Source organism: Panthera onca, chromosome A3 (assembly GCF_046562875.1).
Source record: "Panthera onca isolate mPanOnc1 chromosome A3, mPanOnc1 haplotype 2, whole genome shotgun sequence".
Lineage (NCBI taxonomy): Eukaryota > Metazoa > Chordata > Mammalia > Carnivora > Felidae > Panthera > Panthera onca.
The window spans coordinates 101,064,689-101,079,645 of NC_138341.1; the positions used below are offsets into that span (position 1 = coordinate 101,064,689).

Consider the following 14,957-nt stretch of genomic DNA (forward strand, 5'->3'; position numbering starts at 1 on the left):
GCACCCCACAACCACATTTATTATCTCATGATTTCTGGTTCAAAAGTCTGGGTGAGCTTGACCCATCCTGTGTAGTTTCACAGGCTAAAGTCAGTCTGTGTTCCTCACTGGGAGCTTTGGGGAAGAATCACTTCCAGGCTCACTCAGGTTGTTGGGCATATTCAGTTTCTTATGCTGTAGGACTGAGGGTCCCATTTCCTCGCTGACTGCCCACATTCCTTCTCATTCTTTCCATGAGGCCCTCCAGCAAGTAAGTTGAGCCCTTCCCAAATCTAGAAGCTACAACTTGTACTTCTGCCGTATCTGACTTTCTCTCCTGACCTCAGCCCTGAGAAAACTGTGTTTATGTGATAATATGTAGTACACCCAGATGTGATGATATGTAGTATGTGATAATATGTAGTACACCCTGATAATCTAGGGTAATCTATTTTAAGATCTCTAGGTTTAATGACATTTTCAAAGTCCCCTTTGCCATGTAACGTAACATATTCATAGGTTCCAAGGATTAGGACATGACGGCCTTGCCAGGGATGGGGGAGGTAGTGGGCTACCAAAGATAAATAACAATATTTCAAGTGATGGCTTCCATTTAATTACCCCTAAGGAATCTGCACTTAATGAGTCAGGGCTATTCTTCTATTTGTAGGACATTCACTTGGCCAGGAGATTGTATGATATGGCTGCTCAAACAAGTCCAGATGCTCACATACCTGTTTTCTTTGCTCTCATGAAACTGGAAACTGTGCATTTGCTCCAAGATATCCTGTTTTTTAAAGTAAGTTTGTCTCAAATAGGCCCCAAGTCTCTGAAAACTCCAATGAGCAGTTTTTGAATGGTGGGATGGAAGGAGATGACGGTTGTGTATGGAGGGGGAGGCTTGGATTTGTTTTGACAGAATGTCTCTTCCAGCAGTTTACGATGTGTTGGAAATGGATGAAATTGGACAACACCCTTGGACCATACTGGGATTTATTTGTGATTGGCCTAATTGTTGCTGTGCTGATCTTCTTGCTTAGAAATCGCTATGGGTAGAATATGGACCACAGGAAAACCTGCTCATGGGAACAGTTCACTTCAAACTATCCTTGCTAAATAAAGAATTTCCTCATGAAACTCAAGAGTCTGCTGCAGATTTCTCACACAGGCCTGTGGTGGAAAATGGACAAAGCTTGAGACCTGTCTTCAGAAACCATTTCAGACTTCCTGCTTAGTTTGGGTGATCACTTGTGGGGGAGTGAGCTGCTGAAGACTGGTCACCTGAGGTTTCCTTACAAACTTGTCGTTGTGGTAATCTAGTCCCTAGTTAGGGATAATGGCCGCCCATTTTCACATTCTTATAACAGCCTCTTCCCTCTCAAGAGGACAAATGTGTTTCTTGGCTCCTACAGACATACAGAGATACAGAGGAGGAGGAGTTTGGGGAGGGCAGGAACACAGATCCCTCAGAAAATGAGAAAGATATAAATTTACAAATAGACCCTTCATCTCGGGGGAATGATCCCGTGAACCACGTCATGAGCATGTGGCATGCCATGTAGGGGGACTGGATCACACTTCTCCCCAAGGGGCCTTCTATCCAAGCTCCCTTAGCAGCTTGCAGTGAACAATGCCACCTGGGTCTGTCCAGTGTTGTACCCCTCTCTGCCATCCCTCACTAGAACCCTGCTCTCCCTTGGTCCCTGAAGACACCAGCCTCTGAGGACAGAGCTAAAAAGTCCAGTTCCCTGTTTCCCATGGCAGGAAGAGCAGGGACCTGGGGCTGGGAGCAGCATGGGCAAGAAGGGAGCAGGAGGCCCAGGACTTATGTCAAGGGCCAGGCTTGAATCTCAGCTCCACAACTCGTTAGCCTCTCTGAGCCTCAGTCTCCTGATCTGCAAAATGGGAAGATCTTAGCTGGTATGAAGATTAAAGGGATAACCTATGTAAAGGGCCTGGTGTTCTAGAATGAACTCCACAAATGGTAACTTCTAATACTCTGTAAAACCTCATGGAAAATTGGTTGGAAGATGGGGACAGTGGAGTTGATAATAATCTGTGTGGGCTCAGTGCCGTGCAGTTAGTCCTTCAGCCAAAATCCTGGGTGTTTTGGTGGGAAAAGATCATGCTTGCCTACTTGGAAATCCACCCCCAGGACAGGAAAAGAGTTAGTTAATAATGTCAATCATAATCAGAAAGAAGAATGAAAAGGTGAGAGAACACTGAATGTGGGACCAAACAACATGGATTTAAGACCCAGCTCTGTCCCTTGGTAGCTCTATGTATGACTTTGGGCATAATTTCTCCAAATCTCAGTTTTTCCTCCATTAAATGGGATTATGTCCTGCCTCACTGGAGAACTGTGAGGTTTACATAAGCCTGACTTCAAAAATGCTTTATAAACACTACACATACAAATACTAGCTACATCAGTTATGTGGCCATGAATTAATCCTGGCCTGAGATCCAAGTGTTTAGAATTTCCTGGACAGAATCCCTGACTAACTAGAGAGTTCAACTTCTGAAGGAACTTTTATTTACAAACATGCAAAGAAGGAGCAGGCATCTAAACCTCCAGTTAGGGCCTAATGGACAAGACAGCAGTGAATTATATCCCACAGGTGTCTGCAATGCAAAGATGTCAGAGACGGGTATAAGGGCAAAGAGGGGAGTGTGGAAAACAAAATAGGGAAGTCCTGGCTCAAAGTCTAGAAGTGAGTTTCTTAAAGGAAAAGCTTATGAAAATAACTGCAGGCAGGGAAGAAAGGGAGATTCTTTGTGGCTTGCTGTGTACAGAAGAACACTGTTAGAATTATAGAAGCAAGGGCGGTATGAGCTCATAAATTTCCCATTTCAGCTAACCGTTCCAACTAAATGTGACAAAGGCTTTGAAAGTATGAGCAGCTTAGGGTGTTTGAATCATTCAAGTTCCATTTCTAAGCCTCCTCTCTGGAGCCTCTGCAGAGGCGCCCAGGTGCACGGATGGGCACCTGCTGTACCTGCTGTACCTGGGTGCTGTAGCTGGGTGATGACTGGCCAAGGGAGAAAGAGCCCCCGCCTGTCAGCCACTTCTACTTCCTGGTTACAACAATCCCACCCCCACCACGGGCACACAGAGTCCCTATTCCTTCTGCTTCTGATAGCTTTAGACAAAAACTGATGATAGACTACAAGGAAACTTTTTTTTTAAACTCAAATTTTCTTTGTAACTCCCTTTTCCCTCTACATTTCCTTCCCTGATTCTTTATTAAATCAGAGTAAGTATTCAAGTCAGCAACTTTTTGTAGAGAGAGTAAGGGGCAGGAGGGAGAGAGAGAGAGAGAGAGAACGAGTGGGAGAGGGGCAGAGAGAGGTAGGGACAAGGGATCTGAAGCAAGTGGGCTCCTTGCTGACAGGAGAGCCCCATGTGGGGCTGGAACGCATGAACCGTGAGATCATGACCTGAGCCAAAATCAGATGCTTAACCAACTGAGTCACCCAGGTGCCACAAGTCAATAAATTTTTTAAAGGTCAAGTAAATTATATATATATATATATATATACACACACACATATATATATGTGTGTGTGTATATATATATATATTTTAGAGCAAGGGTCCACAGTCATTTTATGAGGAGCATGCTTTTAGAATTCTACACTTTTCCCCACATCCTAAGTGGTGGGTTTTAACAACTGTGGCCATGAGTGGCTGGGAAAAAGAAGAGAAGAAAGTCCTGAGGGAAGCAGAGGCAGGTGGTACTGGCTTGCCACATTCCCTTCTCTGGGCATCCCAGGAAGCACAGAGAACAGGCTGTGGTGAGGCTAAAAAGAGGAAAAAGGAACTCTTACGGGACACCTGCATGTGCCACACTCTTGTGTTTTTCTCTTTCCTTTCCACCTTCATGATGAGGCTGGAGGTAGATTTAAGTACCTCTGTCTTGCACAGGAGGAAAACGAGGCTAGGAGAAGCTACATAACTTGTTAAGATCATGTTACAACGTGGTCACATAATAATAAATAATGAAGCTAGAATTTGAGTCCAGATCTGACTCCAAAATACATTATTTCCCCTGTATTACTGTTGCAGTTATTTCTTGCTGCTTAACAAACTACTCAAAGCTTAGTGACTTAACCACCATTATATCTCAGGCATTTAAGCAGGGCATGGCTGTGTGATTGTTCTGTTCCACATGGCCTTGACGGAGCCACTTGTCAGTGTTCAGCCAAAGAACAGGCTGTTCTAGAGAGTCCGAGACAGTTCAACACACCTGGCACCTTGGTAAGGTGGCTGGAAGACCAGCCTTAACTATGAGGGGTGATCACAGTGCCTATATGTCATGATCTCTTCAACATGATGGACAGAGTCATGGGACTTTTTACATAGCAGCTCAGGACTCCCAGAAAGTATTCTCAGAGTCCCAGGCAGAAGCTGCAGGTTTCAACTCTCAGAAAGTCCTAGGATATCACTTCTGCCACATTCTATTGGTCAAACATTAGACTTCATCTCTCATTGGGAGCAGCAACAAAGAATTTGTAGCCATATTTAACCTACTACAAATATACTGTTGAAAAACCTACCAACGGGGACAAAAACCTATCAAGGATTATATAAATTCACTGAGACACTGAGCTACTTATCTTGGAGGACAGGATTGTCGGTGAAGTGGAATTCTTCTTCCATTTTGTAGATATGCCTGTGTCTGATTACTGCTTCAGAACGATGTATCAACCATTAGCAGAAAATGTTTAAAGGCAAAACCTTATATTTTAATACTAGCTGATGAATAATTCCTGTATCAAAAAAGAAATGCAGGTGTAACCGAAGTGAATGGATTGGCAAATGCCAGGAGTATGTTGAAAACAATGAATGCAGTAGGTACACTGTGGCTTGCCTGCTTCATTCAGCCTGGAATCCCTTGGTGAGGAGGGAATGTGGGAAATGGTCAGTTTCTGCTGGGCCCTCCCTTATGCCCAGTCTACCTGCTTCTGGCCCCTCCATGGTAAAGGGAGCACAGGTGACAAGAGGTGTGGCTTAAGGACTAGGAAAAATTATACTAAACCTGCCCAGAAGCCATCCTGCAAAGGTGCCCGCTGAGCATAGCAGTTCACCATGTCCGCTCCCATAGAGCACTTTTGTGGTTTTCTTGGGGACTCCCCTGCTGGGAATTTTCTTTGTTTGGGGTCGCCTGAAAGCAAAGCCTGAGACAAGGATTGGCGCCTAGATAGTTCATTTGGATGGTGATCCCAGGACTCAGAGTGAGGGAGTGAGAAGGATGAAAAGCCATAAAAAAGTGAATTATTGAAGCCACCGCTGTGGGCAGTGGGGGTTCTGTCCTACCAAGATCTGAAAAGTGTACAAAATACCTCCTGCAACTGTCTGTCTAAAAGACAAGAGGATGGGGCACTTGCTCACCAGCACCTCCTCTATCATTTGAGGGTTGCTCCAGAGGCTGAAATAACTACCCCTCACCCCTTCAGCTATTTCTCAGAGGCTTTGGGGAAATCTCTGAGATAGAACAAACACCTGTGCCTTCCCTTAGTGCTGGACACAAGTTAGCAGGAGTCTGAGGTTGCAGGGAAAGGCCCTCCGTAGCTGTTGAAATCAGAGCTGAGCAGTAAAAGCCTCACAAGTGGGGCCTCCTGAACCCCAGACCTCTGCTCATCCATCAGCCCATCCAAAAGACTCTCCAGTGGGACTCTCTACCTGTGGTAGGCTGAATAATGGTCCCCCAATGTTACCCACGTCCTAATCTCTGGAACCTGTAAACGTTACCTTTTATGTCAAAAACAGCACAAAACTTTGCAGAAGTGGTCACATTATAGATTGTTGAGATGGGGAGACTATCTTTGATTATCCAGGTGGACCTCAAAATGCAATCACAAGTATCCTTATAAGAGAGAGGCAGAGGGAGATTTGACACAGAAGAGGAGGAGCCAATGTGACCACAGAGGCAGATATTGGAGTTATATGGCCACAAGCCAAGGAATGAAACAGCCACCAGAAGCTGGAAGAGGCAAGGCATGGATTCTCCCCTAGAGCATATGGAGAGATGTGGTCTGGACAACACCCTACTCTAACTTCAGACTTCAGACCTCCGGAACTGTGAGGGAATAAATACCTGTCATTTTAAGCCACCAATCTTGTGGTGATTTTTTTAAAAAATACTTTTTAACATTTATTTATTATTGAGAGAGCACAGGAGGGCAGAGGAGGGGAAGAGAGAGAGACAGAGACAGGCTCCAGGATTCAGGAAGCAGGATCCAGGCTCCAAGCTGTCAGCACAGGGCCCAATGCAGGGCTTGAACTCACAAACCATGAGATCATGACCTGAGCCGAAGTCAGATGCTTAATCGACTGAGCCACCCAGGTGCCCCTCTTGCGGTGATTTTTTTTTTTTTTTACAGTGGTCCTAGGAGATGAATGCAGTATCCTCTCTCCAGGTGGCTCTAAGCTGGCTCCTTTCCTTGTGTGCTTCATTTGGTCCCTGAGGAGTACACATTCTTGCCCCTGCTCTCAGTGGAAATGCAGACAGCTCTGAGGACAGCCCATTATCAGAGGATACTTAAAAGCAGTCTCATGGTATTTGATACTAGCTTATGAATAGTTTCTGTCTCAAAAAGAAATGCAGGTGCCAGCATTGACCAATGGTAAATAGATTGACCAATGTAAGGAGTATGTTGAAAGAACTGAATGCACTAAGTAGGCTGTGACCTACTTAGCGAGTGAGGAGTAAGGAGGAAAGGAATTCTCCTCTTGCTCTGTTGGTCTCATTCTCTCTCTCCCCTCAGACAGGTAGCCATGGCCTCTCCTCAGTAGGCATGTGTTACCCTTCAATCCACCATATCCCCTACACTCCAGGGGCCACAGATCAAGTTCTCCAAGTAGTTTCCCTAGAGCCCCTCTCTTTTTGTTAAAGAGGAGAGCTCCCTCTTTCCCTTCCCCTTGGGATATACAACAGCAATCATAAAACTCCTTGCAAGAAAAACTCTTTGCCTCCACTGTCCTCCTTCAGGCCTCAAATACCCCAGCCCTCACTCTCCACCACGGTGCAAATCCATCTAGGACAGGCAGCCCCCCGGTTTAGAAAATTAACTCCTTTCAACAACTCTCAGCCTGTGGGCCTCAGCACAAATATAGGCACCTATCTTATCACCTAGAAATCCCTATGTGACAATTTCATTACTGGGAAGTATGCTCAGAGCTGGGACAAGTGAACAGCTTGCTCCAGCCAGGAACTAATGCCATGACCCCCATTAAGTCATGTCTAACTGTGCCAGGAACTAATGCTGTGACTGCCATCAAGTCACATCCCCACTCAGGCTTTGCTAGTTTCTTTCTCAGGAAATTAAAAGGTTAGAGGAGTCTCCAATTCCAAAGCCACAGCACTGTCAGTGATGTGCACATGTGCAACTTCAGAGCTAAGATGGACCTACCTATGACAGATTAGACAGAAAAGACTCCTTCAGTTTGTAATAGGTTCATAAAAATAGTCTTTGCCAACTCTATACCTCAGCCACAAAAAAAAAAAAAAAAAAAAAAAAAACCAAAAACAAAAAACCTGAGGCATCAGAAAGGGAATTTAACTTTTTAAAATAAAAGTTATCATTACAAAAGAAAGGAAGGAAGGAAGGAAGGAAGGAAGAGAAAGAAAGAAAGAAAGAAAGAAAGAAAGAAAGAAAGAAAGAAAGAAAAAATAAGAAAGAAAGAAAGAAAGAAAGAAAGAAAGAAAGAAAGAAAGAAAAAGAAAAAGAAAATGTAGGATGAGTGGAGACATCAATCTTGGATTTCACATGAAATTTTGCTCCATATGGGGCTATAGGTTTTCCCACCATTTCTGTCTTCCCTTCATTCCTTACTCTGCCAGAATGAATTCTTTCCCCATGGAGTATTTTGCCTGAATGATTAATATTAAAAAAAACTATTCACCACATGAAAAACTGTATCCTTTTCATAAGAAAAGGTACCAACCCATAGCAACAATAAATGTGTCATAATAAGAATAGCTTGTTATTAACAAGAAAAAAGTAAAAACTAAAAATAGTGATTCCACTAGAACTAACTTGAGGAAAAAGTCATGTGCTAAACACGCCATTTCCAGAGGCACAATATACCTGAAGTGTTTATAGTTCCCCAAATTCCTGTGCTCCAAAAGCATTTCTTCAGGGCCTTCTTCAGGGAAAACCCGAGCTAAATAATCTGTTGAAAAAGGAATTGTCACATCTTCCAGATAAGAATATTCTGGCTCGGAGAACAGATCAGCAGCTTGCCCAGGGTCACACTGCTGGTTAGGGGCAAACTCACAGCCAACCCCAAAGCCAGTGTTCTTTCTTCCATTTTATTCCTCCCATCATCCTACTTTATTATCTTATTGTCAAATACAGCTTTTAATATGACATCTATTATTTTTCACTTTTGCTATTAAAAATATTAAAGTAGATTTAAGTTAAAATTTACATAAGCTTCTTTTAAAAAATCCTTTAATCATGTTTTAAAAGCATCACAGTGCAAACCTTGCCAACATACACAAATCCAAAAGGCTATCATTAATCTTGCCATGTGACTCATGGACAACTCAAAATGGAATGTGAAATACTGATTGTGATCAATCAATTCTATTGACCAATACTATTGATTATTCTCTGAACTACACTGACTTTCCACACTATCTGATTTTCTCTCCCATTCCCCCCCCCCCCCCACTATGTAAGGTTTCTCCCTTTTCCAGATGGACAGTATCTGTCGCAGATACCATCAGTGCCCCATCTGGGTCCCCTCAGCCCAGTTCTGAGATCACCCACATCTTTCATGTACAGTCCCTGCCATCTATGGTTTCCTATCTCCAGCACCTGCATTCCTCTGTCTGAGTAGGCTCCCTGACTGCGGGAGGATTCTTGACCACACACAAGACAGGCCAGAAGTGCCAGGGAGCTATACCTCCCAGGAGCATCCCTCAACCGAGGAACAGGAATTCCCCAGTTTCTTTGCCCCTAGTAAGCTGATTTAGAGTCTCTCACAAGGTGTCCAGCAGGCTTGAACCCCAGCTGTCCACTGTAGTAACCTACTCATTTTTTATTGGCTTTCTCCCTTCCATTCTTCTACTCCCTCACCTTCCCACTCCCTTTCCAAATAAACTACTTGCCCTCAAATATTTGTCTCTGAGTGTGTTTTTTTGGGGAACTTAAACAAAGAAAGAATCTAAGGAAAGATCATGTTAAAAATACCAGAAGACAGAAATAATAACCAAGTTGGGAATAAAATCAGCATCTATTTATATACCCACTAGATTATACACTCTGTGGGAGCAGGGACTGTTTATGATTTGTTCACCATTGTATCTTCAGCACCTAGCACCAGACCTGTATATAATTGGTCTCAAATACTTTTTAAATGAGTGAACGAATGAATTCATTAATGAACAAATGGGTGAGAATTCTTAGCTCTCTCCTAAGGTTCTTCAGACTTTAAGATAAGTTATCTAATTAGTGCCAAAGAAAGGACTGAGATTATAAAAGAGGAATCTAAACTAACGTAATAATTGAACAATCATCTGTAAGATTTTAATGAATGGAAACATACATCTTGCACTTCAATAAGATGTCAAAATATAGAGAGGTTAATTTTCCCTAAATAATCCTTAAATTATATAAATACCATCAGAATGCTTTTAACCTATATAAGTTACTTCTAAAGTTTATAAGGAAAAATAAACATAGATGCATAGTAAGGACAGTTACAGAAAAGGGGAGAGAATGAGGGAGAAATAGCTACATTAGCCAATAAAATATAAAGGTATGACAATTAAGCCATTTGAATAAGATAGAACAGAATAGAGCATCCACAAATGACTCAGATACATAAAGTGACAATTCAAATCAGTGAAATCCATTCAAATGATAGGTTATTAAGAATTGCATGCAATGTAAAGTAGCCTGTAGAGTGCGAGGGACACAAATCCCTACCTCACAATTTACATGAAAATGAATTCTAAACACGCAGCTGTTTAAATGTAATAAACATGCAAAAGTATTAGAAGAAAACGTGTGTTTGCTTGCTGTCACCATCTAGGATGCAAAGCTATTTTTTGACATGGTTGGATAAGTACTCACAAACAGCTCCTCTATGCTATGCTGAGACTCTTGATTTTGGCTCAGGTCATGATCTCACGGTTCGTGGGATTGAGCTCCTCGTCAGGCTCTGCACTGACAGTGTGTAAACTGCTTGGGATTTTCTCTCTCTCTCTCTTTTTCTCTCTCCCCTTCTGCCCCTCCTCCACTCACTCACTGTCTTTCTCTCTCTCTCAAAATAAAAAGAAAATGTTTTTAAAAATGTGGTATATCCATACAATGGAATATTATGCAACAATAAAAGAAATGAAGTACAGATACTTACAACAACATGGATGGATGAACATTAAAAGCTGTATGGTGAGTGAAAGAAGCCAGTCACAAATGGTCACATGTTGTGTGATTCCACTTACATGAAATATCCAGAACAGGCAAATACACAGAGACAGAAAGTAGATTAGTTATTACAGGGCCTGGGGGAGATTAGAGAGTGACTAGAAATGGGTGCAGTGCTTCTTTTGGAGGTGACAAAAATGTTCTAACATTAGATACTGATAATGGTTGCACAACTCTGTGAAAATACTAAAAACCATTGAATCATTCACTTTAAAAGTTTGTGGCAAATAAAGCTGTTATTAAAAAGTAAATAAATGGACATAGATATAATAAAATCTTTTTTTAATATATCTTTTTTTAAGTTTATTTATTTTGAGAGAGAGAGAGAGCACAAGAGGGGCAGACAGAGGGGGAGAGAGAGAATTCCAAGCAAGCTGCACTCTGTCAGTGTAGAGCCTGATGAGGGGCTTAAACTCATGAACCGTGGGATCATGACCTGAGCCGAGGTCAAGAGTTGGACACTCAACTGACTGAGCCACTCAGGCATATGATGAAATATTAACAGTTATTAAGGTAGGATTTGGAGAATATAAATGTTATTTTATTCTTCAAATTTTAACTTATAAATATTTCTAAGTTAAAAGAAATTGGGACAATTGTCTGGGACAATTGATGGTTTAGGGGAAAAATCAGGTTATTCCCTCACTCCCTCCAGCATAGACAGTTGGTGCTCATCAATAAATATTCCACATGCTCTCCTCCTACATTTCCCAGCTGTCATTGTGGCTATGCTGGGCCCATGTGACTAGTTCTAGCCAATGAATTGTGAGTGGATGTAATATTTGTTACTTCTAGGCTGAGGCAATCAAAAGTGAGTGTGCTTCTTCCATCCCTCCTTTCCCTGCCAAGAATACCTTAGAAAACACAGGATAAGAACGTCATAGCACAAGATGGAGGGAACACGAATCTGAGTCACCAGATAGAAACCCTCTCTCCCCATCCTATAGACTTCTCCTGTAGGAGAAATTAATTTTTGTTGTGGAAGCTACTGGTACTTCAGAGTTTATCTGTAACTGCTTCCTAGTCTAGACTAAGTCTAACTAAAATAAATAACAGATAGATTAAACCAGTTTGTACAGAACCATTAAGAAATAGCCAAGAAAAAATAAAAACAAACTCAAAAAAATGTTTAACATCCCAGCATGAAGAAATACTTTTTTTTAATGAAGAGCTATTTTTTAAGCACCAAAGCAATGAAAGTTATCACAAAGGAAAATTTGTAAAGATAGAAATAAAACAAAATTTTGGCACATTAACAAAGCCACCACATACAAAATGACAGAAGTGTGGGAAAATGTCTGGGATAAATGTGCCAGAGAGTTAAGGTCCTTAATATTTAAAATAAACTATGAAATAGAAGAAGAAAAGGACATGAAAATACAAATAATTTAAAACATAATCAACATTGACATGTGCTATATTTGCAGGCACTATGCATTATATTATTCTTCCTCACAGTAATTCTATAAAGGGGGTATTCATATCATTTCCATTTTAAAAAGACATAACAGGTTTGGTGAAGCATTTTACAAGGCTCAAAACTCACATAGCTAGTAGGTGTATCTGAACTTGAATCTTAATGAATGCCAGAACTAGCCGCTACCCTTTCACAGGAAAACACATGTACTCATACTTAATAATCAAATTAACATCATGGAAAACAATGATATATTATGATGCAATTATCAAATTGGCAAAGATCTATTAAGTAATTACAACTGAAATAGTGAGGGTGTGGTTAAGACATTCATTCACTCACTCCTCATTCATCTACAATTTTTAAACATTCAATAATTGTTGAACATCCACTAGGAGCCAGGTACTTTCTAGGTGCCTAGAATATAATAAGGGCAAAGTGGACCAAAATCTTTGCCTTGCTGGAGCTGCCCTCTATTCAGCTAAGAGAAGATATATATTTGTACAACTTTTCTAGGATACAGCTTAACAGTAATTATCAAGAACTCTTGGGGCCCCTGGGTGGCTCAGTCGGTTAAGTGGCTGACTTCGACTCAGGTCATGATCTCGCAGTTCGTGAGTTCGAGCCCCACATCGGGCTCTGTGCCAACAGCTCAGAGCCTGGAGCCTGCTTCGGAATCTGTGTCTCCCTCTTTCTCTGTACCACCCCCCGCTCTCAAAAATAAATAAACACTTAACAAAATCAAAAAAGGGGCACCTGGGTGGCTCAGTCAGTTAAGCGTCCGACTTTGGCTCAGGTCATGATCTCACAGTTCATGGGTTTGAGCCCCGAGTCGGGCTCTGTGCTGGCAGCTCAGAGCCTGGAGCCTGCTTCGGATTCTGTGTCTCCCTCTCTCTCTTTCCCTCCCCTGCTCATGCTCTGTCTCTCTCTCTCTCAAAAACAAATAAACACTAAGAAAAGAAAAAGAACTCTAAATATGTTCATGCATGTTAATCTAGTAATTCCACTTAGTAATTTGTGCTATTCATCATGTATATATAGTTCTCTATAATAGAAAAAAGGTTGGAAAAGATATAATACTACAAATCAGAAATCTTTTACTAATGTGTGATACACTCACATGATTAAATGTTACATTGTCTTTAAAAAGGTTTTTTTTTAAAGTGTATTTATTTCGAGAGAGACAGAGACAAAGAGTAAGTGTGCCTACGGGGGGGGGGGGGTGGGCAGAGAGAGAGGGAAAGAGACAATCTCAAGCAGGTGCCACGCTAAACATGAAGCCCAATATGAGGCTCATTCTCACGACTGTGAGATCACGACCAGATTACAACCTAAGCCGATATCAAGAGTTGGATGCTCAACCAACTGAGCCACCCAGGTGTCCCCCAAATTATGTTTTTTAAAGAACGACAGGAAAATGCCCATTATATGTGAAAAGGGCAGAATGGCAAATGATATACTATATGATTTAATTTTTATTATCTAGTTAGTAAACTACTGGACAGATATGAACTAAAATTTTAATGGTGATTAATAGGATTTCAAGGCTTTAAGAATTATCATTTCCCCAAATTTCCACAATAAACATGTATAACATTTATAATGATGGTATGGGGTAATTAGGAAAAATGTTTTCTAAAAAGTCTTGGTCATCTTTGAAGGGCCAGGTCAAATGGGAAGGAAGAACCCTGCCAGTGCAGTATTTATTTCTTACTGGGTACATTCTTCCTGGACAATTGCATCCAGCATTCTCCATCCTCTCTGCAGCCTCCAAGCCAATCAGTCAGTCATGGATTCCTATTGACTACCACCTCTTAGATTTCTCATCCTTCTATTTCAGTCTATACTCACCCTCATCACTGTCCATCAATCTGTCCGGGATGCCTCCCACATCTCATCTGGACTCTCAGATCTCAGGATCTAAATATTCTATCTCCCCTATGGCATTCCTCACACTGTATCCAGAGTGATGTTTAAAAAAAAGAAATTATGTATCACTCCCTCAATTAAAACTCTTCAATGACTCTACATTGCCTTCAGGATGAAGGTCAAACTCCCTATTATTAGTTTGGGTTCCCCTGAAGCAAACCTGGAGACAAGAGCTTGGTATGTATAATCACTTTGTCTGGGCCATAGAAAGCATTCTGAGTTATTTATTACTACCTCATTAATTCTAAAATCATATTTTTCCAAAATTTAACACCTCCAAAACTAGGATACAACTCACAATGAACAGTATTTAGAATTGAAAAAAAAACAAAAACAAAAACAAAAACCCTCCTGTATTGTTTTTGTTCTGCTCTACTTGACTGAGGCCCTTAAATAACCGCGGCCCTTTCATTACACCCCAGTACCTGGCATAATGTCTGGGACCTAGAAGTCACAAATGAATTGGTGGAATAAATGAGATAACAAAGTCTTCCCTGGTACCATTCCTACTGCCCACCCCATAAGACTGCACATCATCTCTCTCCTCTGAATTCCCAAGGCACCTTGGCTGGACCTCTTTTCTGAGTCTATCTCAAACTACAGTGGAGTGTCTGTGTTACCCTATACCACCAAAATGAAGGCAAGGCCCCCATCTTACTTATCTGGGGATCACTACACACTGTTATGTACAGTGCTTTCACATAAGCATCTCAATCAAAGTACTTTTGTTTGAAAAAAAAAAAAAAAGTACAATATCAGCTTCACTGTGGTCTCCAGTCAGCCCAGCTGTTGAACTCGGTGAGGGCAGAGATTAGGTTCCTTCTCATCTCAATAAGCACTAAATGATGAACTTGTCCACACCAACCTTTCTTCCTCTCCAACCCAGTCTGACACACCCTCCCTCTCCAACACAAGTTCATCACGAAGCACACACAGACTCATATGTTTTTATAACCAATATAGCAGCAGAAGCCCTTCAAGTTTCCCAGCTATAACAGAAGGGAGGTTAAAATAGGGTCTGTGATTCACATAGGAGTTTTCTCTCTGCAGGAAAGCTGTTGCTCTAGAGCAGGTTATAAAGCTTTAAAACACACACCACCACCACCACCACCACCACCACCACCACCACCACCACCACCAAATTAAACCAGAATCTTGGGGAGAGGGAGCCAGGCCAGCCAGCCAGTAC

At 41.6% G+C, this 14,957-nt stretch overlaps 1 protein-coding gene across 6 annotated transcripts in view; it reads left to right on the top strand.

Annotated features, from left to right (window-relative positions):
• The window catches only part of SEL1L2 (SEL1L2 adaptor subunit of SYVN1 ubiquitin ligase), a 123,520-nt gene extending 122,404 nt beyond the window's left edge, over positions 1 to 1,116 (top strand). For 5 of the 6 annotated variants that reach the window (XM_078444287.2, XM_078444286.2, XM_078444285.2 and 2 more), the window contains 2 exons: positions 650 to 778; positions 913 to 1,116. In XM_078444287.2, coding sequence (XP_078300413.1) covers positions 650 to 778; positions 913 to 1,035 — 252 coding nt within the window. In that variant the 3' untranslated portion in view covers positions 1,036 to 1,116. The remainder of the gene's footprint in view (positions 1 to 649; positions 779 to 912) is intronic. The other variant, XM_078444283.2, reaches the window with a different exon arrangement.
• The last annotated feature ends 13,841 nt before the right edge of the window (positions 1,117 to 14,957 follow it).